This window comes from Tetrao urogallus (assembly GCF_951394365.1).
Source record: "Tetrao urogallus genome assembly, chromosome: 4".
NCBI lineage: Eukaryota > Metazoa > Chordata > Aves > Galliformes > Phasianidae > Tetrao > Tetrao urogallus.
In genome coordinates this window covers 46,963,619-46,991,013 of record NC_136817.1, presented here as the reverse complement: position 1 = coordinate 46,991,013, position 27,395 = coordinate 46,963,619, and the positions used below count along the sequence as shown (strand labels likewise).

At 38.1% G+C, this 27,395-nt stretch overlaps 1 protein-coding gene across 1 annotated transcript in view; it reads left to right on the top strand.

Annotated features, from left to right (window-relative positions):
* Positions 1 to 27,395, top strand: part of GABRB1 (gamma-aminobutyric acid type A receptor subunit beta1) — a gene marked incomplete at its 3' end in the record, with an annotated part of 92,680 nt that overhangs the window by 28,499 nt on the left and 36,786 nt on the right. Inside the window, exon 4 of the mRNA XM_079534138.1 lies at positions 23,165 to 23,385. Within this exon, the coding sequence (XP_079390264.1) occupies positions 23,165 to 23,385 (221 nt within the window). The remainder of the gene's footprint in view (positions 1 to 23,164; positions 23,386 to 27,395) is intronic.

Genomic DNA, 27,395 nt, shown 5'->3' with positions numbered 1-27,395 from the left:
GGCAGTTCTGATCAGTTCCAGCCAGGAGGCCACACTTACTAGCTTAAGAAACTGTGTGCATCCAGAAGTTTATTCTGAAACAGAGCTTTCTAGGAATGATAGTCATCATTTTCTGCTGGTTTCCTTGTATTTTAAACATACTGCTACAAGAATTCTGTGTATAATCTAGAGGTAATTAGTCCCATATTACAGCATCATCAAAGGCAAACAAGAGTTTGAAGTCACCATACACCTTTTACAACAAGAGCCACAATTCAAGTGTATCACCTGCGTTAAAGAGGCATTATGCCCGACTTTCTTTTCACTGAGATGAAAGCTTCATGCCATGATTTTGGTTCAGCTTGTACAAGTAAGCCCCTTGCCAAAGCACTTCTCTATAGAAGACGTATTCATTGCTGCTGTAGCCCTCTTAAACCAGAGCACACAGCTTTGCCAGGATTATTCTGCTCAGGTATATTCGTCACACCCCCTGCTGCAAATGGTGTTTTCTCTATTGGAATCTGGCTTATTAAGGTTGTTTTCATGACAGAGGAATCTACATAGTGAAGTAAATAGTGGCACATCTGACATCAGATAGACCGAGTTATTCCATTGAAATTTTTGTTAATTTCAGCTTATATCAGGCATGCTTCGCTGTGAATCTTTCCCCCCTGGCAATTTCTGTTCTCAGTGCATTTCTTTCAAGAATCTTTATCAACACACAAACCTTCACAAACATCCCCTTTGCCACAGGATCTGTTAAATTCTTCATGGTACGCCTGAGCTTTCAGCTACCAGAACCTTGGATGACACATCTTTATAGTCAGTAACATCCAGTCATAGTCCTTCTCTTAGGACATGCTGTTCATCTCCTTTATTGCAGGGTTGTTTACCTAGCAGCATCCATGAACCTCTGGGTATATATTTCTCCTTCCTAGCTCCTAATGCTTTGAGTGCCTAAGTCTGCTATCCACCAGGCATTTGCAGACCAACCATACCTTTACCTCCTGGAGAAAATTCAATATTTCTTAAAAGCTGTTGTTACATGGTTTAGAAATCCCCTGTCCTCTGGCAGTATATCTGTTTGTTTAAAACTACAAAGTCTACAAGCTGTAGCTTAAAAACAAACAAAAAATCTGCAGAGATTTTTACCTGAAGCTTTTCTCAGACATGGTACCAGAGAAAAAGGAGAAGAGTTCAAAGAAGCAGGCAGCTCTCTTACTTCCTATCAGCCTGCCTATCACAGCTCTGATTTTGACTGCCGATATCATGTCTTTTGTTGTTTCTTTTCATTTTTGTATTACATGGACTCTCATCAGCTGCCACTCAGGTTAGTTCACCTGTGAGCTCTCCGAGATACTAGTTTTGAAATAGATTTAAGTTATCACAACTGCAGACCATACTATGCAACCCTCATTTCTATTTTGAGAACAGTTTCACAGACAAATCCCTAAACAAAATTCCCAATTTTCCCACTGTTGAGTAGATGCTACATAATAAATTCTTCAGTGACCACTGCTGGCTCCTCTAGACTTTCCTTATTATAAAGCAACAGATAAGTCAGGACAATAATTTGGACATGCTTTAGCTGATCCAGCACTGGATTCAATATTTCTTGTATTTATTCCAATAAATACAGTACTGTTCCTCATTACCACAGCCCTTCAGAGAGGGCTAACTTTAGTTCACGTTGTATACGGAGCTATTTGTGTCTATATCAAATCCACTTCTGAGCGAGTCTTGTGAAGGCTTCCTAGACATATACACAGATGCTCATTTTTAACAGGTTGTGGTATAAGGCACAACAACACAGCTAGCACCATTTTGAGAAGACATCATACCAGAAAAAAAGGAGTCTGCAGATTACCACCCTGTGTACCTGAAACACAGAAATGTTACACACAGGTCAAAGCATAGAACCTAGATCTCCAGGAGCTCTTTTGGCTGCTTACAGTCACAACCAGTGACTGTGTGCACTCCAGTGCACTCCTCCAATGAATTCTTCTACCACTAAACATTTGAGCTAGAGTCTTCATAAAGTGCAAAATGGGGAAGGGGAGGGAAAATAAGCCATATTCCAACAGCTTTAACTGAAAAATTAAATAAACAACAGCAAACAAGCAAGAGAACTTCTAATTAAGGTTTCAGAATTTACCAGTTCTTTCCAAAGAACACATGCCTGGAAATTTCCCTTGCTTATGACAGATACTTTTTAATGCTATATGTCAGCTAAGTCTCTAGAGCAGGCCGTGTTCTTGTCATTTCACTCAGCATTTCTCACTTCTCAGCTTGCTGTGATAGAAAGGAAAAAAATGGCATATAGACTATTGCAGTTTATGAGATGTTTCTTCTTTATTCCCTCTGTTTTTAAAGCTGGTTGTTAGTTCACACATTAACACTAATTGCTGCAGCAGAGGCATCAGGTTTGGAAAGTCAATTCTCTACAATAACAAAGTCACAAAACATTTAGGACTTTATAGGGTAATAAGGCAGAAAGCAGCTAATGCAGCATGCAGTGTGCTAGCAGAATGTGTGAAGTATTACAGCTTAGATAAATCCATTCAAATCTAATTCACCTTTTGGGTGATCTCAATAAAAACCCATCTACTGCATAAATACGTGTTGGTGAAGGTGATTATATAAGTTAGAAAGGCCAAATTCTCCTCAGTAGACGCTGTGCCTGTACAAATGTCCAAACTTTAATATACTTAAGAACTGCAAACTTAATAGTTGATACGTTGATAGAAACACAGCCCAGCTGAGGCTGGAAGGGACCTCTGTGCTCATCTGAGCCAATCCTCTGCTCAAAGAGGGACCCAGAGCACACTGCCCAAGAACATGCCCAGATGACTTTTGGAGACCTTCAAAGAAATATCTAAGAGTTCATGACTCCGCAACCTCTCTGGGCAACTAGTTCCAGTGTTCTGTCACCTTCACAATAAATATTTCCTGACATCCCGACAGAACCTCCTGTGTTCTAGTTTGTGTTCACTGCCTCTTTCCCTGTCACTGAGCACCACTGTAAAGAGCCTGGCTTAATTATATTTGCAGCCTCCCTTCAGGCATTTATGCAAGTAGATTGTCGATACAGATCTCAGGGCTCAGCCATACAGCCGGTATTCAATGCATCGCGCTACTCATCCAGCTCATACATCAACAACATCAAAGTTGTCCTCAAACTTTTTCCTGCACTCCCTCATTCTATAGAGAAATTCATGAATTTAAACCAAAGAGTGTCACACACACACACATACTCAGGTGTACAACTGCCTGTCAAGTCGCTATTAACACATAACAATCCCTGGAGCAACCCACATTAGAGATCTAGCATTTGCCTAAGAAATTTGCAATTCCTTATGCAGATCAGACGGAACTTCATTTATATATACACGCACACACACAAATTCTCTACTGTAGAATAGCTGTAGGGAGCATTTTAAGTAATAGATGATAATTGAGCTGAGAGTAATTGCTATATTGAAGCTACTTTAAAGGGTGGAGAGGCAGTTTCCTCCCTAAGCAATCAAAAATTGCAATTCTACCAAAACCCAAACAAATATACTCTAAAATAAATAAATAATGTCTCAAAATATATACTGACTACAGACAGTGTTTCCATTACCAAAACCTGTAATTTTTCCTGAGAATTCAGGTGGTATATTCTGACAGGTGGCCAAGTAATAGGATGCTTTCAGTATTAGGTTCTAGTTCTACACTTCTAGACTGAGAACACTGTATTATTTGCAGTCTTTAATTTCATCTGTGATTTCCAGACGTCAACACATTCTCAATTTAAAGTCTCTTTAAATTAGCAATGAAGGAAACATTCTACTGATGTATGTATTCATTTTAATTTCAATTCTCCTGCTTCTCAAGTTAGTACTGCAAAGAAAACTAAAAGCACCTTCAAGACACAGATCCCTTCTCAACATCTGTAGCTATTTGAACATTTCATTTCTTTCACCTACTACTGTGTGACATTTTACATATTGCAGTATAATAACTCTAGTTCTTTAAAGAGTATGATTAATTAAGCCTCAGAACAGCCCTGTGAAAGATACAAGATTTATTATATTACAAGTGAGTAAATTGAGGTACAGAGAAGTACAGATCAAGAAAAAACTTGAGAAATACTTAGTAGAAGGTCACCACAATCATTCTTGCACTCATATTGTCAGTTTCAACTCTTCACTTCTAATTTGCTTATTAATTTGCAAGAAGACATTGAAAGTTTTTCTGTAAATTTTGAAATGGAGCTGGCTTAGAACTGTTAGCTAAAATCCATATGTTTTTTTCCCCCCTTCCGAGTCCAGAATACAGCATGAAGGTCTGCACCTTCAACATATAAAGGCATCAGACATAGATGGCTTATGAAGGTCATTCAGAAAGCAAAAAATAATGAATTCCTGGAACTGCTTATGTGGAGGATGATAGATTACTCAGCCCTACCTGTCACCTGTACAGTTAATCTGATTATTCCAGTAACTTATTTTAGCTGCAATAAACCTACCCTAAGTCCAGCCAAACTGTCTTGCAAAAACAAGTCGCTGAAAGCATGAAAGGAAACATTATGTTATAAATAAGAGTAAATATATATAAGTAAATATATATATATATATAAGTAAATATATATATATAAGTAAATATATATATATATAAGTAAATATATATATAGCATGGCTAAATAGCACATATAATCTAGAAGAGAAAAGCACAGCATACTGAAGATAAATAATTTAATAAATATTCAGTAAATTGCTTTTTTTTTTTTTTTTTTTAAGAACTGACAGTATTTTAGAGCTAGAATAAATTTTGTTTCACAAGAATTTTTCTTACTTGGCAAGAGTGTGATGTAGGAAGCATGAACAAAAGGGTGGATTTTAATTAAAGTTAACCTTTGTATTCTTTAATCTTCTTTAACCAGAGATACTATCTGTTTTAATCTGCAGCTCATCTCACAAGTCCAGGACCACTCTTTCTTTCAAAGTTTAAAGGCCACCAGCATAAGCAGCCCTCGCTTGTCCAATTTCACATTTATCACACAGTGTTGCTCTACTGGTCCATATCAAACTGTCTCAAGATGAACATTTTGACAGCTCATTTTGTAAGGGCTAGAAGGCTCACTGTATTTTTTCAGCAAACAACATGTAGAGTGGAAACAAATATTCACCCACCCCAGTGCCTCCAGTTTGCCTTAAGCAGTCAACTTAGCCACAAAACAGAAAAGCACCAATAGCAGAAAAATATCAAGAGAGATTTGGGTAGAAGCGTTTACCATTTTGAACAAAAATGTATGAACTGACTAATAAAGGAAGAGATAAAGAAAAACTGTGAGAATTAAGTCATTGCACTCAGAATGTAAATACTTTCAGTATGTCATGCAGACAAAAGGTGCATCTGACTACTGTCAGAGAAAAGTCTTGTCCCCATGAGCAGCAGCAACAAACACTGGTCAAATTCATATATTGACCTGTGAATTAATCCTCTCAGAGAAAATACTTCACAACACTGTATGCAAACCTATTAGACTCAGAATCAGACTAGGCTCTAAAACTAAGAGTACCTGTAGATCTGGTAAATAACTCCCCATTGCTGTATTGAGGGGTTAAGCCTTGATTCTCTTACCCGTTGGCCTGATGTTACAGCATATTTCTGGCCAACCTTTCACCATTTTTGCAGCCTCCACCTACAAAACTCCAGGGAAAAGTAGTGTTGCAAGTTAAGCTCACAAATGCTGGGAAGTCATCACCAACAGTTTGACTCAAATGATGTTTGACACAGGTCACTGCAGTGTATGTGTAGTACTCAGCGTTGCCAGCTGCTTACCAGCTCTCATCTTATGGACAAGTATGTTTGGGAAGGACAGTATGACTGCACTTGGAGACTTCCAGCAACTCTAAACGTGTAGAAAAAGTGTAGAAATAAAAAGCCATCTCCATCTCTGCAATGCTCCACAATATGTCTCCATTTGTTTCCATACTCTTTTTGTCTGGAGTATTGCGTTCATGAGAAAAGACTGAAAAACCTGGGACTGTTCAGCCTGGAGAGGACTGAGAGGGGATCTTATCGACACTTACAAACATCAACAAGGCAGGCGAATGGTCTTTACTACATGCTTATCCTGCCACATTTTATCAGTAAATCTGAAAAAACAAAACAAAACAAAAACAAACAAACAAACAAAAAAACAACAGTATTTGAAAATATACAAGAATGGGATGCAAACACTATTTTACTCCCCATAGTTTGTTATGCTCCACCATCACAGCATAGTGCCTTCTATTAGTGAAACATGTTTTCTTTAATAAGGAACTATTTTATACCTTAGACAGTGAAAAGAAAGAAGAATGAGCTAGTATTCTGGAATCAAATGTCAGATCTTCTCCTTTTCCAAGTATGAAAGTGATTATTAAAAGCTTAGCTGGGAGCCAACTCTTACATCAGGATATGCACAGAAACATTCCTATATTATTTGAGCCACACACATTTCTGCAGTAGATACCTCACTATTAAAATACAGTGGCCAGAAAGAACTATTACTTGCTAAAGAGACTTCTGTATACGCACTACATGGTACATGTGTCTGTAAGCAAGCAGTTACAGAACTTGACTCCCAACATTTCTTTGCTCAAAGTGCAAGGGACACTTCTCATTTCTTTTTTCTTCATTTTTCACAACACTTGAGAGTACAAGAAAACACAAGATGTATCATTCACTTAACTGTTACTCACAGTCATTCAAAGCTCCCACTGTTATTTCTTCTTTACTAATGTGCACTTAATCACAGTGAAGTGTTTCAGATTAATTCTTCACGAGTTCTTTTTCTGCCATTCTTCTGCCAAAGCATGACAGTATTTCATGGTTAAAAAAAATTAATCCTCATTATTTCATGACACACTTTAATTAAAAAAAAAAAAAAAAAGCACACATTCTATTGCAGTAATAAGGATAAAATAATGTAGGAGATTCTCTCAGAAAAATACTTTACTTGAATGGAATAATTTTCTGTGTTAGCCTCACAAAAGTGAGGCTAACCTGGTGAAGGGCATCTTTTAAAAAGCATAAGCCAATTAAAAGCTGTCATTTGCTTAATAATACGTAAGAAAAATTTTCATTTCAGCAAGAAAACTCAGCTTCTTACTTTTGGGTGATTTGATACGAATTTTTATTTATTTTTCCATTTGATTATTGATCTGAAAACACACTATTATTCATTCTGATGCAATTATTCCCCATTTCACAAGCATTCATGCTTGCCTCTTTCTTTTCCCAGGCTTTCACAGCACTATATTGTTTAAATCCTTATATTGCTTTTGTTTCTTTTTTTCCCCTCTTGTTTTGTAGAAGTGAGAGCTTTGCAAAAAGGAACGGCATTTCCCAGACTTCATTTCAAATATTAGAAAAGTGCTTTCCTGTGCCGCCCTCTGATTCCTTCTGGTCAGTTTCCTGATCTCTAAGGAGCCAGCCTTTGCCTGATCCTCACTCTCATGCTCCAATACTTCAAACTCCACCTCCTCTCCATGTTGAGCCATCACTTTCTGCAGGAAAAAAGCCCTTAAGGTTTAAACAGGAGTTGTAATAAAACACCTAGAGACAACCTTACCGCTGACCCCCTACCAAAGGTGGATTTTTGTCAGGCAATTGAAACTAAAATCGTCTTCTCCTGTCTGCAGGGAGCAGCACAGCCTAACCTCACAGCTTGCAAGCATCATTGAAGTTACACTGAAAACTCTGAAGCTAGGGAAAGGATGAGTTTCTTCCCTATCTGCAGCACATAAGTCAGGAAACAGCCTGCAGCTTCAGAAAGAGCAGACCCAGACTTACTTGCTAGTCAGAAATGTGTTTTTAATAGTCAGCCTGCATCAGCATGCAAAACAGTGGCTTCACATTGTAAGGCAGAGCACACAGTCCAGCTGTCCTTGGCTTGTCTAAGTATTCTATGACTGCATACAGCCATCTTGCCCTGGTTTCCTAAAGTCAGGTTAACCAAGCTCACTTCTTCCAGAGCTGGAACTGGAGCTCAGGACTCTCCAGCCTTTCTATTCATCTTCTCCTGCTTGAATAAAGCTCCCTGATAATAAGCTGGTCTCTGTGAATGACCAGGATGGAACTCTGTGTTCCCTGCCCCACTTCCTGATGGACAGCCAAGTTAGCATGTCCCTGAATCATTTCAGGGTATATCATTTCAGTATATTAATTAGTACACAATAAGATCATATTTCTTCTGTCACATCTGCTGAAAGGGGACACATCAGATTGATCAATATTTATCTCTTTTCTTCTTTACTTCATCCCAGTAAGCTGTCAACTGGTAAAATACATTCTTGCCATTAGTCTCCCAGTCCATAACCAATCTCTTTTCAGCACTGAATATAATCCCACTTCAACTATCCCAGTATTCAAGATAGTCATTGTGATATTTTTATATTCTGATACTGACACTGGCTCCACCTTTAATATCAGTTGAAAATTTGATTGACACATTTTGATTGTCAAGTCATTAAAGAAAAAAAAACCACAACAAAATGTAGTCCCAAATCTGATCCTTGATTATTTCCACCTGTGTTCTTCCACATTCAGCACACAGTACTAGAATATTCCTTTTATCCAGTATCCTAATCATTCTTGTAATAATTCCCATCTTCTCCAACACAGCTGGATGTTTTGCTGAACACCACACAGTTCAGAGCCACCACGTTTATCTTTCATCTAGACAAGTATTCAGAAAAAAATATGAAGTGACATGATCTACATTCCCTGTTCAGATTCACAATATGTCTGAGTCACAGCCAGGAGGCTTCTGCCAGTGCAAAAGCATCATTTGTTCAGATTCTACATAAGACTTGGCTTTAGGCAGACCCCCCTGCAATGATTTAATGGAGCTCAGAATCCACATTCTTTCAAGCAGCTCTTCTTACAGTGAAGACACTGGGTGCTTGAAAAGAACAAGCTTAAGTGAATTACTGGCAGCACCAGTGGAAATCAACACGCAGACCCTGCTGAGGCTCAGCAGCTCAAAACAACTGAAGACCTAGAACAGATCTGCATACTGATTTTAGTGCCATGACAATCCCGCATCAAATCTTACAAACAAGTTGTCTTGGTGAAGCCAGTTTGCACACTTCTTGTTGCACAAAGGCTGGTCAAATCTCTGTGTTTGGCCTCTCTGATATTGCTTTTAGTTGTAGCTGACTTACAAATAGATACCTTTATGCTGGAGAGAGCTATGGTAGGTCATCAATAATCTCCCCAGCTGAAAGCAGTTGGGTTGAAATTAGGGATGAGAGCTCAAAATAGGAGATGCCAACCACCACAGCAGCCATAAAAGTCATCTGCTGTATCTTGCAGAAGCTCCAATGCTTCATAATGTTCATACTCTCATAATACCTAAAAATGTCTCACTGTAATGTCTTGGCAATATTTGCAGCTGGGAAAGAATCAGCTTTCAATAGTTTCTTGGCTGAAAGTGTCGACACAGACTGCTATCCAGGTGGTGACTAAGTCATGGATTTCTGACTGAAGAAAGAAACCAACATGCTTTAAGCTATGTTTTGAACTCGTGCATACACTTTCACTTCTTAGGTAAGCAATAAATCTATAATAGCAGATTACTGTGATGCAAGCAAAACATTGTAATAGAATTATATGAAACTGTCAGTGTCAGTTTTAACACTTGCAAATACAATCACAAATGTCCATGGGTGTCTCAACTACATATTTTGTTAAAAGCAGTAAGGTCTAAATATCCTGGGTCCCTCACTGGCTAACGTAACCATAGTGGTTTTCTTTCAGTTATCAGATTTTGACTTCTCGTGAAATAGAAAAGGAGAGTTGATCCAATACTGAATTGACACAAACTGCTGAACATAATTTGATTTTGAAGAGAAATAAGGATATTTAAGAGAAGCAAACTTTGCATACAGAATTTGAAGAAGAAAGGAATACAGTTAAAAGCTGACCATGGCTCCTGGAAATACAAATTTAAAAAAAAAAAAAAAAGGGGGGGGGGAATAAATAGGAGGCACTGCCCCCATACAGAACAATGATCTTAGTGATCTTTTCACCACAGGAAAGCTTTTCTCAAACATCTGGGTGGTAATATAGGAATTAGTTGTCTCCTGAGAGAAGACATAAGTCGGAGGAGTATTACCTATGTTTCAAAACTTCATCAGCTACCATTACAGCAGGCAATTTACAAAGTAAGCCTACTGAATTACATTTTACTACTACTGAACTTATTCTTCTATTTTGTCCTTACGTGTTCTCAGGAAGATTATGTTTGTTGAATTAACTGTCCAGTCTCTTACATGAGCTCTTATAGAGCTCTTTCTCATCTGATGTTATTTCTCTGCTCAATACACAGATATTTATCTATTTTACCATGTCTTTAATGCAGGAGATATCCAAGAGCTAACATTCATTTGGCTGCCTTAGAACAACAGAGCTGACATGATGCCTGAAACTTGACATTATCTTTAGTCTTATCCCCGTAACGACCAGCATCAGATGATATGTGAAAAGGTACAAGAATCTCCAGAATACAGGACGGAAATGATCTCTCCACAGCCTTGTGGGTTAGACTGAAAGTAGCACAGTTTCAGAGTACAATGACTTCCCTGTTAAATTAAATTCCTCTTAAAATTTATTTATGACACATTTTCCTCAGCCTATTTTAAAGAGTGCAGATTGGATGCCAAAGTTCACTTTTATCATTAAAAATCACAAACTGAAAATTAATCCAGGAAAGTAGTTCATTTAATTAATCCTAAATTATGAGAAATTGGGGAGATTTCTGCCTGAGAGCAGTGGTGAGTGCTCAAGTGAGACCTGCTTCTGGCTTTGTGCAGTAGAGCTCAGGATGAAAGGGGAAGGAATCAGGACTGTTCTTTTTTGATGATCTGCTAATTAAAATGGTTAGAGAAAGCTGTTCAAGTCCTACAGTTACCACTTGATGTTCTATCCTGTTCCAAAGAAAATGCATCTGGTAAGTTTGCTGTAGGATGCTTTAGAAAGCCAATCTAATAAAAGGAATGAAATATTAGGATAAGAGATAGCAAGGACAGCCAGAATTGTTTCCCAAACTCCATTCTCCATTCCACTTATTAGCTCTATGATTACAGTCTGTGAAAAGTCAATCTCCAGGGAACAGATGTTCATATTATCCTGAAATACCTAGGGATGTTGTAATCGGCTGAAAGCAAGGAGGAAAACATAACGTTTGGTAATCTGTTAAATTTATTATCATACTTGAACAGATACTAAAGCCACTCGTGCTATAAATAAATGAGAAACTAGACATCTATCCAGAAGCAAGAGATTCATCTAGAAAGTCCTTTAACTAGCTACAGTGTTTATCTCTAAGCCTTTCAGCAAACAATCATGCAAATATACCAATTCTGTACTGAAGATTTATTTGATCAGGTAAAGAAAATAAGAAGTGACAAATGGAAAAGGATCATTCCACTAAGGCTGTACTCGACCACATCTATACCGCATAATCAGGAACCTTAAGAGAAGTAGTTTGCCATATTCCTTCTGCAACTGTATGGCATAACGTGCCTTACTTTGTGCTGGAGCAGCACTTACCTAGCCACCTAGGATTTATCTCTGAAGTCTCTAAACAGAACTATTCTGTTCAGGTAAGAATTAGAAATTGGAGACTCACTGCCATTACCACAAAGAGCCTCCCCATAATCTCCATCACTGCTCATATCAAGAACAATGTTGTGACTTAGTCAATGCCTTGGCCATCCAGCAAAACTGACAAATAGCCAGTATCATGTCACAGCTTCTATTTATTGCCACCATCTCCTCCTTGCCACAGATCATCTTTATAGGTGCAAGAAAACTGCAGCTGTCCCATATTTTACTTCTCTGCCAGGATGCTTCACTGCCACTTATTTTCTATTCATGTCCACAAACATGTTTATCTCTGTTTATCAGTGTTATCTTCAGAAGAGTCAAGCCGCCTGAACCTCCACATTTCATATGCCTCTGACACCAATGAAAGCCTTTCATCAGTTCTGTAATAACTTAAGCAAGTCCTATCAAAAACTGTCATTGGGAGAACATTATGTTTTATTTTTAAACAAAGGTGGCACAGACTACATAGCTTGGCCAGCTGCAAGTAGAGCTTTTCTGTATAAATAACAGCAGATTTTAGCCAAAAGAATGTATTTTTCTACTCAGTAGAGTCATTAGGGAAAAGAAAAACAGCCATATTTGTCAAATAAGGAATAAAAACATAGGCAGAATTTGGAGGATTTATTTCAATCCTGAAATCACAGTGAAATTCCTTTCCTCCAAGATGGAAATTGTCTAATTTGCAAAGCAGTGAAAACTTATCAGTAGCAAGTAGCTTTTCGCTTGTTTTTAAATGAAAGAAACTCATAAGGACTTTTAGCAGACAAGGTAAAAATTAAGGACATCCCAAATCTACACCTTCTCTGTTAGTGATAATTGATCACTACAAAGTGTTTTAACTTCCTCATTCATACTTGTGACACAACTGTACAAAAAAGCTCTAAGGGGTGTAAAACTGTGTACAAAAGCATTGCTACAGGTACTACTGTTGCTATCTCAGGATAGACACAGAAAACTAATATTAAAGTAGGAAAAAATAATTATAACAATCTCAGAATGGCACCCAATCGTTCTAAGGTCACCATGCTGGATAAGCTCCATTGGAGAGCCTCAACATTCAGTAGCTGACTCTAGCAGTTGAGGAAGCCTTGAAGGTCTATCCTGGTTTTCCTCTGGCAAGTATTTTGGTTGCTTTTTAAGTTAATTTTTTTAAAGCACGTACAAAAGATTTTTCTGGTAATAATAAACGCAAGATAACTCTGAAACAGCATAATAAACAACAGAGTAAGATAGCAAATAGGTCACCAGATGCCAAGCCGTGGACTCTGAAGTCCACAGTCATTCTAGAAAGTGTCAGTACAGCCCTGGCAGTAGATGCGAGTTTCTTATGTCATCCTGACCCAGAAGGCATAGAAGAGCTAACAGGCTTGGCTTCTGCTATAGCCCCAGGCACAGCCCCAAGCTGCTGTCTCATCCTGCTTTCCCCTTGTTTCCTCTGAATAGCAAATAAAAAACACAGCAACATGTGCCTTCAGTTGAGAACAGTAAACACACTCTAGGATCTTTCAGAAGTCCATATTTTTTTTCTTGTCTCATTATTCAAGGAGGTAAAAGCTGTTCTGGACTATAGTTTCACAGCTGCTCTGAGCTGCCCCAAGCTGCCCTTTCCCCTCACCATTAGCACTTGGGTAGACTGAGTAGTGACAGGGTCAGAAAACTGATGTAAAAGAAAACCACACCAAAAATTATATCAACAAGGTCAGCTTTCAAACTGGATCAGTTTTCCCTGCTTCCTAACTAGCTATTCTGCTGAGCAGTGGCAGACAGGAAAGGATGGAAATAGTGGTCATCTTCGTTTTCACTGAGGTGAAAGCCTTTGGATAATTCATTCTTAGGGAGACTTTTTGCCATAAGGGTTAAAGACTGATTTAATACACCAGAAAGCAGTGCTGTCATTCAGTGAGACCTGCACAGGCTGGAGAGTGTCAGACAGAGAGGAACCTTATGAGATTCAGTAAGGGCTTCTGCTGTGTCCTATACCACAGAAGGAATAGTCATAGCATCAATACAGTTAAGGGGCTGAGCTGCTGGAAAGAAGCCCTGTAGAAAATGAACCTCAGTGTCCTGGTGAACAAAAGGTTGGCCATGAGCCAGAAGTGTGTCCTGATGCCAAGAAGACCTATTGTATACTGAGATGCATCAAAAAGGGCATGGCCAGGAGGTGGAGAGAGGTGATCCTCCTTCCTTACTCAGTCCTGGTGAGGCCACATCTGGAGTACTGTGTCCAGTTCTGGGCTCCGCAGTTCAAAAAGGACAGAGAACTACTGGAGAGAGTTCAGCAGAGAGCCGTAAAGATGATTAGGGAGCCTGGAGCATCTCCCTTATGAGGACAGGCTGAGAGATTTTGAACTGTTCAACCTGGAGAAGACTGAGATGTGTTCTCATCACTGTTTAAGTATCTGTAAAGTGTAGGAGTCAAGTGAATGGTGTCAGGCTCTTTTCATTGTTGCCCAGAGACAGAACAGGGACAAATGGACACAAACCACAATACAAGCAGTATTACATGATGAAAAAATTTATGTAATGTGAGGGTGACAGAGCACTGGAACAAGCTGACCAGAGAGGTTACGAAGTCTCCTTCTTTGGAAATATTCAGAACCTGCTTGGATGCTTTCCTATGGTGTAGGCAATCTGCTTTAGCAAGGGGGTTTGTACTAGATGATCTCCAGAGATCCCCCTCCAATCCCTGCAATTCTATGATTCTGCAATTTTTAAATTTTGCCTTATCAATAACCTCATTCGCAAAAAAAAAAAAAAAAAAAAGCAACCAAAAAAAAAACCACACACAAACTTTCCCTTTTTTCTTTTGCATATGAGTGCCAAATTCCAACTTTCTCAATTAAGCTACTCAGTTTTCCAAACAATTATAATTCACCCTTGTTCTATGTACTACCTTGTTACTTATTTTGCAGGAAAGAGAGATTGAGCTTTCGTATCTTAATCAGTGCTCAGGGTTATTAGTCATATGCCTTCAAACTGACTCTTTGCTCTTGCTCATATTCTTGTATAGTGTACATAGAAGACACGTAGTAAGTGTTCGCACACTACAAAATGCTTTGAAATGTGGATTCCCATGAAACTGATAATGACACAGGATTTTTATGTTTTTAAATCATTTTAATTTGGCCAACTCAATTAATTATCCAATTGGTTATGCTAGTAATAAGATAAAAAATAAAACAAGCCTTTTATTATCAGCACTAAAAATAACCTGGGTTCTGTTCTGAGGATTTAGTGTCAATGATTCATGCAGCCAGACTGACTACCCACAAAAGCCAAAACCAAGTTTTCTGCAGAAAATTTGCATCCATATTGTCAAGTCAGATATTAGATCTTCATGTAAGCAGCTTAATACTTAAATTATGAAGCTCATGGGAAATTGCAGAGGAAAGGTTTTTCTCAAGCTGCCTTTTGCAGAAAAATCCTGGGTGCAGAGCAAATATTTACAACACATTTGGTTTGCAGTGACCACAAGATGACAGATTCAGGATTTGGAGGAAAGTCGGGAATGGTGAGCAGTAGAGTTAAGGCTCTGGATTTCAGGATGGTAAAATCAATCTTGTCTGAGTAACTGTCAGGTAAAATTCACCATCAAGCAGCCATACAGGGGAAATAATTTTTAAAGAGAAAATGAGAATCAGGAACATTCTATCTCATCATCCATGAAGACTGGGAACTTCTGCAGAAGGCATATCTGGCTAAGATAGGTGCTTCTTGATGAACTGAAGCACAGAAGGGAGCATGCAAGGGGTGGAAGCAAAGCAAAGCAAACTGCCTAGAAAAGCAGCAAAGTCTGGCAAGGAGAAGAGACAGGAAAAGAAATCTTATTGCAGCCTATACCTGCCTCAAGAGTAAAAAAAATTTAAAAGGCAGTTAAAAAAAAACAACATGATATAATGAAGAGCAACAGCTACTAATTGTGCCTTGCCACATTCAGGGTGCATTACAGGAAAGACTTTTTTCCACCAGAGAGACATTGCACTACTGGAAGCATCCACTCAGAGGCAGTAAATTCCCAACCTTGAGAGTTCTGAAGATTTTCTAAGGGAAGAAGAGAATTTTTTTCTGTGGATGACTGAAACTTTATGATAGTTCTGCTTCAAACAGGAACTTGGGCTGGAAACTAGAGGTCTTTCCAACAGCACGTTGGTAGTTTTACTCTACTATGGCAGTAGTATCTTCAGCATTATCAGTGCTGAGTGTAAAATACCTCCCCTCAGATAAGTACCATGAAGTAGAAACATCAAGATGCTCCCCTATTCCCAATTTCAAGAAACAACACAAAATGTTGAAATTATTCATTCGAAAATATCAGAGATAGATTGATCATATGATTTTTAGTCCTGATTGCTGTAAAGACAAGCAATCACCAGAACCACAAAAATAAAAATAGCGCCTACCTAACCTATATAGAAGTAAATTCATTTAAAAATATATTAATTAAAAAAAATAAAATAAAACCACACACTAACCACCATGCTACATAACTGTTTATGTAAAGGCATTAAGAAATATCTGCAGCTATTGTAGATTTAACCCAACCTCATCTCGACATATATATAACTTCCCTCCTACATTGTTCAGCATCTTCCCGAATGAAGGAGTCTGGCCATGGTAGGCTTGTCTAACTGCTTTCATATTAAGCTCCAGTACAATGCAGAATTCAGGGTTCTGTGTCTTTCTGTCCAGCACTAATAAAATTAGCAGAACAATGTGTTATGGCTTACACAATAGTGTACAAGAAAAATTTCAGCAAACTCCCATCTGCTCCCAGGCTAGCAATCAGCTCAGCTTTGCCTTCAGCACTGTTCACTGACACCATGAGCCCTTATTGCTGTGCCAGCCTTCACAGACCTGCAGCGCTCTTTGAAATGGGCTCATAGTTCACGCCTGCTGAGCTAAGTGGAAATTTCAAGAAAAACATGAAGTGCTTCAGAAACAACTGTTGTCAAAAAATAAAAATAAAAAGAGAGGTTGCTTTCCCATTCTCTTTCTTGTAGATACCAAGGGAAGCATTAGTTTAATTTATCCTTTTTTCCACAAAGTTTTTACTTTACAGGAATGTTAAAGTGCTGCATCTTTTCTTAGCTTGCTTTACACCTCATGTCACATATCACGCTATAGACCCTCAAAGGTAATCCATGCCCACCTCATCAAGAGCCAGTCTTTCAGTAAAGGGCTACCTCCTAGCAGTTCAAACTAGAACCTCAGAAATACTGTTTCCTACCAAATGCCCATCCTGATTCCTATGTGTAAGTAATTTCAATCCTAGCGGGCAATTTTATGGCAGTATTGTCCTTTGTTTGAAAAGAATCACAGAATGCCCTGAATTGGAAGGGACACACAAGGATTCCTGAGTCCAGCTCCTGGCTCCAATCAAGACCTCCTCAAATGCTTAATGTATTGCTGAGTGCTTTGTCCAAAGACTCCTTGGACTCTACCAGCCAGCCTGTTCCATGCCCACTGAGTTGGTGCAGAACTTTTACCTAACCATCACCCGGCCCTTCCCTGACACATCTCCACGCTGTTCCCTGGGGTCCTGTCATAGTCACCAGGGAGCAGAGCTCAGCATTATCCCTGCACCCTCTGTCAGGAACCGTAGGCCACCATGAGGCCTCCTCTCAGCTAAGAGAGGAGCAAAACAGAATTTTATGGGAATACAGAAGATATTGACCCTCTATGTGGGATTTTAACCCTCTATGTGTTAAATAATACCAAGTCAGGTGAAGCACAACTATTATAACAAAAATCTCAGAAGCAGTAATAAATACAAACATACATCAAAGCGCAGAACAAAATGTAACAAAAAAAAATATATCAATGATCTTTCAAGAGCTGAGAAATATTTCACTTTTTGGTTTGACTGAAGACATTGAATACAATTTTTGTCACATTGCTATTAAGAGGACTTCTACCATTGACTGCAAAGAGTAATATTGGATCCCAGTACAGTAATGATGAGTGTCTTCGTTCCCAACATGCTGCACTTATAATGAGTCTAATCTTGTTCTTGGCTGTTCTTTGTACAATAGAGAGAATCATGATTAAAGCTATAAAGACTGCTGCCAGATCTCTGCTTCTTTTTGTAAGACGACTGTGATGCTGCATACTTAATTTAATTGTGAGTTTATAAGTGCCAACAAGGTTTTTGAGACATACCCTGGGAGAATTACCAGCACTTCTGAAGAAAAAAAACGTGGCGCACTTCACTATCAACCAAGCAACCAATTGGAACAATCCAAATATCCACACAGCTTTTTCTCCTGCAGAAATATTGCATCTACAAGTGATGCACCATTTTCTGAGAGAAAACACAATTTTTGCAGAGCTGAAGCTTGCTTAGGGAAAATTCTTGTCCTTTTTTAAAAAAAAAAGTAAAATAAACTTTATCTTAGGGAAGTAGATCTTTTTCTATTGTCTTTTAGTCAGGGAACCTTCCTATCTTGTTTCCACAACAGAAGTCTAGTTCACAATAACCACATTCTTTTGTGAAAAAGACAGAACATAGAATAATTTAAGAATATTTCAACCTTCTTCCCCCTCTTCTCACTTCCTTGGGCTGAGAAGGGGAACCAGATAACACATGTTGCATCAGTGTGCACTTGAAAACAAATGAAGAAGAAACACTAAATCATGTCCTTAGAAAGAAAAGCAAATGCAGTCAATCATTAGAGTGCATATCCATAACTCACTGGCCAGATGACTTACTAAAGATACACAGCTAAACTGGAGTTTCTAGAGAACAGAAGTAGTAGAATTTCTACTTTCTTCCTCCATAATTTGGAGGAAGAATATTTTCCCCTAGTTGTTGTGCAATATCCGGAATTGATCACCATGTATAGATCAGAAATTACACAAAACTGGAAAAAAAAATTCACCACGTATATTGCCTTGTCTTAAAATAGATCTTTTGCAGGTGAGGGCATGAAGCTTCTGTAGGTTCTTCAAGATGAATCAGAGGAGAGCTTTACTGAACAAGCGCAAACATTTTCTTCTGAGGCACTAGCATCCTTACAACATATAAAAGAGCATGTCTTTTCCAAGCTGCAAGTACAGCACTTCACCATAGTCTTGAAACTCTACCTTTCCCTTTTTCTCTGTATCCAGTAAGTCCAGACAACAACCTTCTCCAATTAATCACATGTTGGAATTCCTGCAGGATTTACACATATGGTATTCTACATTTATTGCATTATTTCAGTCAGTATTCTGATCGTCACTCCAGATTTAATTTTAAGTTGTAGTTTCAGTTATGATTCTCTTGATTAAGCTATACTGTATTTGAATTGCATCTTAATTGCAGTGGTGCTGCAACTCATTTGGTTATTGGGTGATTCCTAATGATTTCATTTACATTTAAGATCAGTATATATCCCATCACTATTAATGCACACTGATAACTATTAAAAGTATAACATTGATGTGTTTTCTGCTTTGCTGCTCTCAGACTCATCTGGAGTTCTAACAATTGATATTGAATTGATCTACAATGGTTACATAATTGCAATTTTTTTTTTTTTTTTTTTTTTTTTGCTAAGAATTGCATTCCAGATGTTAATTTTTAGCTTCTTACTTAAATATATGAAATAATAGCAGAACTTAGATTAGGATGATTTTGGAAAGAGAGAAAATAGAAAGTCTTGTAGATCACACTGCTGAATGTGGCAAATTAAAAGATCCCTTTTATTTTGCTCTCAAAATAGGCGTCTGCTATATTTTCAAAGACTCCAGACATTTTTACTGTTCTTATATTCCACTTATATATTATTCCATTATATATGTAGTCCATAAATCATCGGATAAACAGGGCAATACCAGTGTGCCTCCCAGAAAGTTTGATTATAATATAGCAATGTATTTCACATCTTCTGTTGTGCTGAACTGGTAAACCACACAGTGGAAAGTACTTCTGCATTTTAATGCACCTCTACTGGTTTCAAAGAGATGCAGAAGCTTATCATGAAAGAAAAGTTCCATTATTGCACTTATATCATCTATACACGTTGCATTACAAAATTATTCAAATATATAACAAAACAAAAAAAGAAATAGTTTTGTATGAGACCTCTCCAGTCTATTATTTACTGAAACTACAAACCACTTTCTAACTTTAGTTACAGAAGGCAACAGTCATCTGTTCTCCTATAAGAATTTTATATTACCTAAGTGAAGTTTGGTGCCAGTGATTATTTATGAGGTTGATTAAACTCAGATTAAGCAGCAATTTGGCATTTTGAGGAAAATACATTAGTTTCTCCTATTCACATTTTCACAAAGTCTCCCACTTAGCGGAGACTGGCATGTCAGTATTCCTTTTAACTCCTACACCTTAAAATGCATCACAGAAACCAGGATAATGAAAAATCTCTCATGTTTCTATCATGTTACAGAAATTAGCCTAGCAACCAGGTCACTTGAAGCCTAATAATATTTACATTTTAAAAATGAAATCAGTAGTAAAAACAAGATGAACTTGCCTATTGAGATGTTGTCATAATCTTAAAAAAAAATTCTGCAGCCAACCGCCACTATAAATATGAAAATTTAGCTACCATTCATACACCTCAAAGCTTGAAGCCACAAAACCTCCAGCAAATTTTACAGTGTAGAAGATGATTAGTCATTAAAATCTCACCTCACATATACAACTACAAAATGTAGAAAATAATCGTTCTAGAACACATCCCAAGATGAAGCTAGGTACATGGCCTGCTGGCACTTCATTCTCCTCTGATGAAATAGGAGAAAAATAAGGCTGTATTCTAAAAACAAAGAACAACTACAAGCATAGCAAACAATTAAAAAAAAAAAAATCAATTATGTAATTTAGATTATTACACTTCAGATACAATTTTTCACTGAAATAACCTTTAACTTCTCTTTTTAAAATGAAAACTTACTATGACAGGGACACCCAAAAATCACAACATGCAACTCCTCATTTTCTTCATTAAAATACCAAATGAAGAACTCCCAGATTCGGGGAAATAGAAAGAAAATGCAACTCTGTGATGTAAGAAATCTGGTGATACTTTTATGATGATGCTCAAGTTTTCTCTCCTCCTTAATACTTGTTGATGTGCCACATATTTCTGGACAGTACAGCACAACTTTAGATCACAGGTTCACCATCTCTGCTCTAGTGCCACCAACAGCAGTATTCTGTATAAAGCACAACTAGATGAAATAAAAATTGAGACAGACCAAGATACTAAATATAGTAACTTATTTCATTCTGCTAGCTACAGCTAAGAGACAGATTATTATTTTTTTTTAACGTCTGATCACATCCTTCAGATATCTTGTAGCCTATCTTGGCTATTTTTCTCTCTGATTGAGCTTTGAGAACCATCACACAAAACTCTCAATTGTTAGCTTTTTTCCCTTTTTCCCCTGATGACATGACAGTTATACAAAAGCAGCTTTAAGATCTGTAGAAAATATAAAGGAAAGATAAAAATTGCATGTAGTTGGCTTTGCTGAATTACACAGAAGACAGAGGATACAAAGCAAAGAGCTGAGCTTTAAGAACTGAACTTCCATCCACTATTTATGATACTTTTTCTATGTAAAAATTTAAGCAGTATAGGATAGAACGCAGACAACATGTGAAAACTGTACAAGAATGTTGATTTTTTACCCCTTCATCCAGCTCCCATCTGCTCTCTGTTTATGTAACGGAAGCAGAAGGGAACTTCTACAGGAAGGTGCCTGCATAGGCAAAAGTGGACCAAAGTCTTTCAGTGTCAAGCTTCTTTACATTGGGCCAAGCACAGTCACAGTTCAGCCAGACACTCCTTCAGAGCTTAAATTAATCTGAGGCAAACCCTGATAGACCTATGTAGTTCATATCTCCGTGAGATGCAGTATTTCAGGCAGAAAGGCTTTTTGAAAGGTAACAATAGTGCTTTGATTTTCACATGTTCTTTAGAAGCCAATAAAGACGAGGAGAGGAATTCACATCAGACAGCTTTTATCCTCTCTATTTCTTCAAAAATTACAGTCCAGGCTAGGTCAGGTTGACACAGGTGAGGCTTTCCCTTACATAAAAGAAAATCTTACCCAACCAATCTTTTCTATATCTATAATGTCACTTCACTTTTAATGCTAAGTATGTGACAAAAAAAGACTTGCAAATTAAAAAGGGGGACAGGGAAGAAGGAAGATAAGGAGGATAAAACTGGTAGTCTAAAAAATTTCTGGAACAGCAATATGTAAGAACTCCATCAGATATAAAGAACACAGTCAATTTTTCCAAGTGGAAAAGCCATCCTTTAAAAACCACTAAATTCATAAAGAGAAAGACAATGAGAGACTAAGACGAGAAACTTTTTAAAACAATTTATTTTTAATCCAATTGGAAAGCTGAAGGACTACATAAATTGCTTTTCCCCTAAAACACAGCATGATAGTCTGCAGAAAATGCTCATTTCCTACAGGGCAATGGCCTGAAGGGCCAAGGACAGAAAGCCCCTCAGTACCTGGGCTGAAGTGAAGTTTATCCAGCTCTTGAAGATCTTTACAACTGGCAACTGCAGCCATTGCAGAATGACTAGTTATTCATTATACACTCTGCAGTTCTATTTGCTCGTTCTCAGAAGGCTTAGGGAGTGTTGGTGTTTCTGGATTGCACGTAGAATATTTCAGAATGGAGACATTGAATACACGTATTCTCAGTAATATGCAATGCTATTTGACTGAGATTGGCTAAATTCTACTGTTTTTTCATGTAAAAGGAAATCTTGCAAGAGACTGTGAATGCAGTCTGTAGGCTGGAGATCTTGTGACCTGTACAACGGAGACCCTCTGGCACAAGAGGCTTTGAAAGCCCACGGCCAGGGATGTCTGAGGCAAATCAGTGCCACTGGCAAACAGTGTGAATTAGACACTAACACAAACAGGCTAAGACTCATTGTAATGGATAACGAAAACATACCGCGCCCAGTTCTCGGCTCCCCAGTTCAAAAAAGGCAGGGATCTCCTAGAAGAAGTCCAGTGAAGGGCCACAATGACAATAAAGGGCCTGGAGCACCTCCCTTATGAGGAAAGACTGAGTAACATAAGTCTATTCAGCCTGGGGGAAAGAAGACAGAGGTGAAATCTGATTAACGTTTATAATTATCTGAAGGGAAGTGTGAGGCAAATAAATGAGGCCAGGCACTTCTCAGTGCTGCGTATTGATAGGCTGTTGCTCCTTGTCCTAAAACTTGAACATTGGATGTTGCATAAAAATGTGTGGTAGAACTTCATTACAGTAAACATGACAGAGCATTGGAACAGGTTGCCCAGAGAGGTTGTGGAATTTCCTTCTATCGAGATATTCAAGACTCATCTGGACGCCTACCTGTGCAACCTATTGTAAGGTATCTGTTTATGCAGGGGGGTTTGGACTTCATGATCTCTCGAGATCCCTTCCAACCCCTGCAATTTCATGATCCTTAAACTTCCTGCTGCATTACTGATATTCAGTTGCAAACAGAAAGTTATGTTGTTAAGCAGCATACATGCAAAATAGAAAAAACCCTTCTTATTATTTCTCTAGGACTACACCCTTACCATGTACTTCCAGCAGTCCTGGAGGGACAAAAGGCTCTCTTATTCTGGAATACCTCTAAACCTAACTCTGGACAACAGAGTAGCTGACCAGCTCTGGGTGCCTGACACGTATTTCCAAAATGACAAAAAGTCTTTTGTCCATGGAGTGACAGTGAAGAACCGAATGATTCGGCTCCATCCAGATGGGACAGTCCTTTATGGCCTACGGTATGTACTGGGTGTTTCCTGCTTGTTTTAAATCAGATGTATGGATTGTGATTTTAGGTGCAGGTATTATCAATGTGCTCCTTTTACTTGGTTTCTCACTGCAGCTTTAAAAGTCAGCAAATATTCCAGATACTGCACAACAACATATATAACAGTTTTCCAAGAGTCATGAAAATTACTTTTCTTAGCTATAGCTAATAAAAATGTCTCTTTCAGTTCTTCTGAGCACGTTAACGCTACTAATGAGATCTTTACTACAGATCTTGCCTAGTAATCTACTATAACTTAGATAAACCCTTCAAAGATTTCTCACATAGTTCTTTAGAGTGATATGAAATATAAAATTTGGGAATCGTCTGAAGTAGAGAATAAAAAGACATCCATAAATTTAAATGAATTATTTGAGGATTATCAACGCATCTGAATATAGGTTTTATTTAATCTGCCTTGATCTAGCGCATCACTGCTTCACATTACAACTGCTACTTTATACAAAACAACCTATATTCACACCTATAGAGAAAATATATTCTAGAAAAGAACAGCTATAACGTAATAATGTTCAAAATATTGAATTGAAATTAAATTATGTATTATGTTGAGATGGCTGCAGAGCTTGAGTGAGCTTTGGATTATTTTTAAAGTTAAAAATAGTTTTGCTGCAAGGCTGTGGAAAAAACACTACCTGCTTGAGACGACTTCGATTGCTGTTATCATTCAACAGCAAAAATCCTCGGAGAGCATAAAACCGATAACATATTTCAGTAAATCCAGGGAGGAAAAAAGCATTAAACCTAGATTAAGTGCCTTAAAATTGTACCTAAGGTAGGAGTAGGAAGGAAAAAAGAAAAAAAAAAAAAAAGAAAAAAAAACTGCTGCAGCAATTCAAAATGAAAGTAATATGTGAAGAAATATAACTTACATCTTACAAAAAAATAAATGTTTGATGTGACCTCTTAGCCTATAAAGTCACAACCTTTCAAAATATTTCATTACTCATGCTCTCAGAGAACCTTCCAACTCATCAACTCAAGCTTCACAAGAAACAAACAAAAAGAATTTAAAAGCTATTTATTATGTTGGCTCATCATAATTTTTCTTTTGAACTCGTTAGATTAAAAGGCCACACACTTTCTACCAAGGCATGAAAGGTACTTTAGTACAGCCAGATCTGTTCTATTGCTTCGGCTGTAAAAAAGTAAACCAGAGACCCATGAGGAAACAGCTGACAGATTACAGAACATCATTACTACCTGCTAAACAGAACATGGGAAAAACACCTCTTTCCCTTCAGACCTCCTATTGTTCCTTTCAATCAAACTGAAAATCAGTTCAGCAGAGCAGTTATGATGAGAGCACTTCTTTGCTTGAAAACGTCCCCAACACAAACACAACTAATATTGCATGTATTCCTCATACATGCAGCCTTATCATCGCCAGCCAAGTGCAGAAAGAGGTGCTCTGCTGTTGCACTGTTGGCCACATTCACAACTCTAGCTGCTGAGCAGTGATTTCCCTAAGACAAGGCTGCTGTTTAGATGCATCAGGCAAGCAGTGTTCACTCTGCCAGCAAAAGCACGTGTAACATTCCAGTCCCACAGGAAATACCTGACTGAAAACAGTGAGCAGAAGCAGAAGAGACACTGAAATAAGTTTCATACCATAAATGGCAATTAGCACACTGAACATTTTGCATCTATTAACAGCCACCGTCCTTACACTAATAAGCATGCCACCGTCAGCCTGCAGATCACCTTCAGACCACACCAACAAGAATTTCTTTTATATCAGACAACATATTCCTCATAAGAGAGATGTTGCAGAAAGTATTCTGAGGTAAACATTGCCTGTTAGAAAATTCAGCACAGCTCCAATCTTCACCTGCTGGGTAGAGAAGAAACTTTGTAGTATATTGTTTTGCATCCAGCTTCTATGCAGCACACAGCGCAAAGAGTACCACCAAAACTCATGAATTGTGAGCTTAACTTCCATTACTGAAGATGGAGCGCTGGACTGGCACAACTCGAACAAGACAGAAACCCCCAGTTGTATAGCAGGCTGGAGTCCGAGCTCCAAGCAAATTCCCAGTCTACTCTGTCATGGCCTTCAGTCACCCTCTGGGATGCTTTAAACTTGCTTCTCTGCATGCCTTCCATTCCCCATTTTCTATTTTCACTCCAGAGTTAATTGTGCCTTTTCAGACTCAGATATGATATTTTATTGGCTTCTTTAAACAGGAACTGGAACAATCAAAGCAATGCTAAATAACCCACTCTACCTGCATCCACCTGCTCAGCAGTTTGGCACTGATGCAATGTTCAGTTCCAACACAAGTTAAAATAAAGCACGATTAATTGTCTGATTAATCTGTCTCACATGTTGAAAAGCATGGGTATGTCCTTCAGAAAATATTGGCTAAGAGGAGCCTTCTGGGATACCTTTACACATGTCTCCCTTCCTTCTGATATTCAAACACAAAGCTATCTGTCATCATTAGAGGTGGTGTTGATTCATTCAAGCAGAGGGACTGAGCATGCTATGACAAGTATGAGAAGGACTGGACCAGAACACTTCCAGTTGTTATGTTTAGTAAGACCATGTCTTACTGCTGCCACAAGGGTGCATTTTGCCAGGCACTGCTAGGAGAGGGTGATCTTTGTTTTCAGTGTAAGGCTGAAATAAGTCTTTTCTCACATGCAGGTCTACTAGGTCATAATTATTGCAAATACTGCTAGCCAAGAATTCATATATTTTAGTACAGTGATATTTCACTGCTTTGTGGATTGATTCTGTGTTGTCTTGATTTGAGACTATTGAGTTTTCCTTCAAACACCCTCATGGACTTGATTAAAAGAGTTGACTGGTCCCTCTTAGGACATGCCATCACTGCAACAGGCAGCCTGCTCACACTAGTGCTCAATCTATTGTCACAGAATAGCAGAATGGCTTGGGTTGGAAGGGACCTTTAAGATAATCTATAAAGCTGCTATAGGCAGGGACACTTCCACTAGATCAGGTTGCCCAAAGCCCCATCCAGAATGGTCTTGAACATCTTCGGCATGGGGGCATCCAGAACCTTGCCGGGCAACACGTTCCAGTGTCTCACCATCCTTGTAGTAAAGAATTTCTTCCTAATATCTAATCTTAATCTGCCCTCTTCCAGTTTAAAACCATTTCCCCTCATCCTGTCACTATGTGCCCTTACAAAAAGCCCCTCCCCAGTTCCTCCACTGTCCATATTGCCTACAAAGACATTAAATAGCATCAGTCCCAGCACCAATCCCTAAGGAACATTACTTGTCACCAGTCTTCACTTGGACATTGAGCCATTGACCACAATTCCCTCAGTGCAACCATCCAGCCAATTTCTTATCCAGCTAGTGGTCTGTCCATCAAATCCATTTTTCTTGAGTTAGGAAGACAGCATATTGTATAGGACAGTGTCCAACCCTTTGCATGAGTCCAGGTAGATGACATCAGTTTCTCTTTCTTTATCTACTCAAGCTGTAACTCCATCATAAAAGGCCACTATGTCACCACCCATGTTCAACTCAAGCCAAAAAAACAAGATAAATGCATTAATTCTAAACGATAAAAATCAATGGCATCTAACTGAAAGAAAAAAGACTTTTTATCTCACACTACAGAAAACATAGGGCAACTTACAAAGAAATATAATAGTCTTGGAAACAATACAGCAAGACTTTTATTCCATATCTCAATACCAAGAGATTTAGCAGCAGGTATTAAAGCAAGTTATACTGGAGTAAAAAACCGGGAAGAATAAGATATTATTACATCACAGCCACAACAGAAAATTTTTCGTTCACCATTACAACATTCACGTATGTTTTTGGTAGAAAAAGGCAAGAGATCATCTAGAAACTGTAATTTCACCTATAGAGTATATTTTTAGAAGTGCATATTAGTAGTATATGCTTTTATATAATGCTATTTTACAGATAGATATTGGTGGAGAATATTAGTATGTTAACATACTGTAAGTAGCA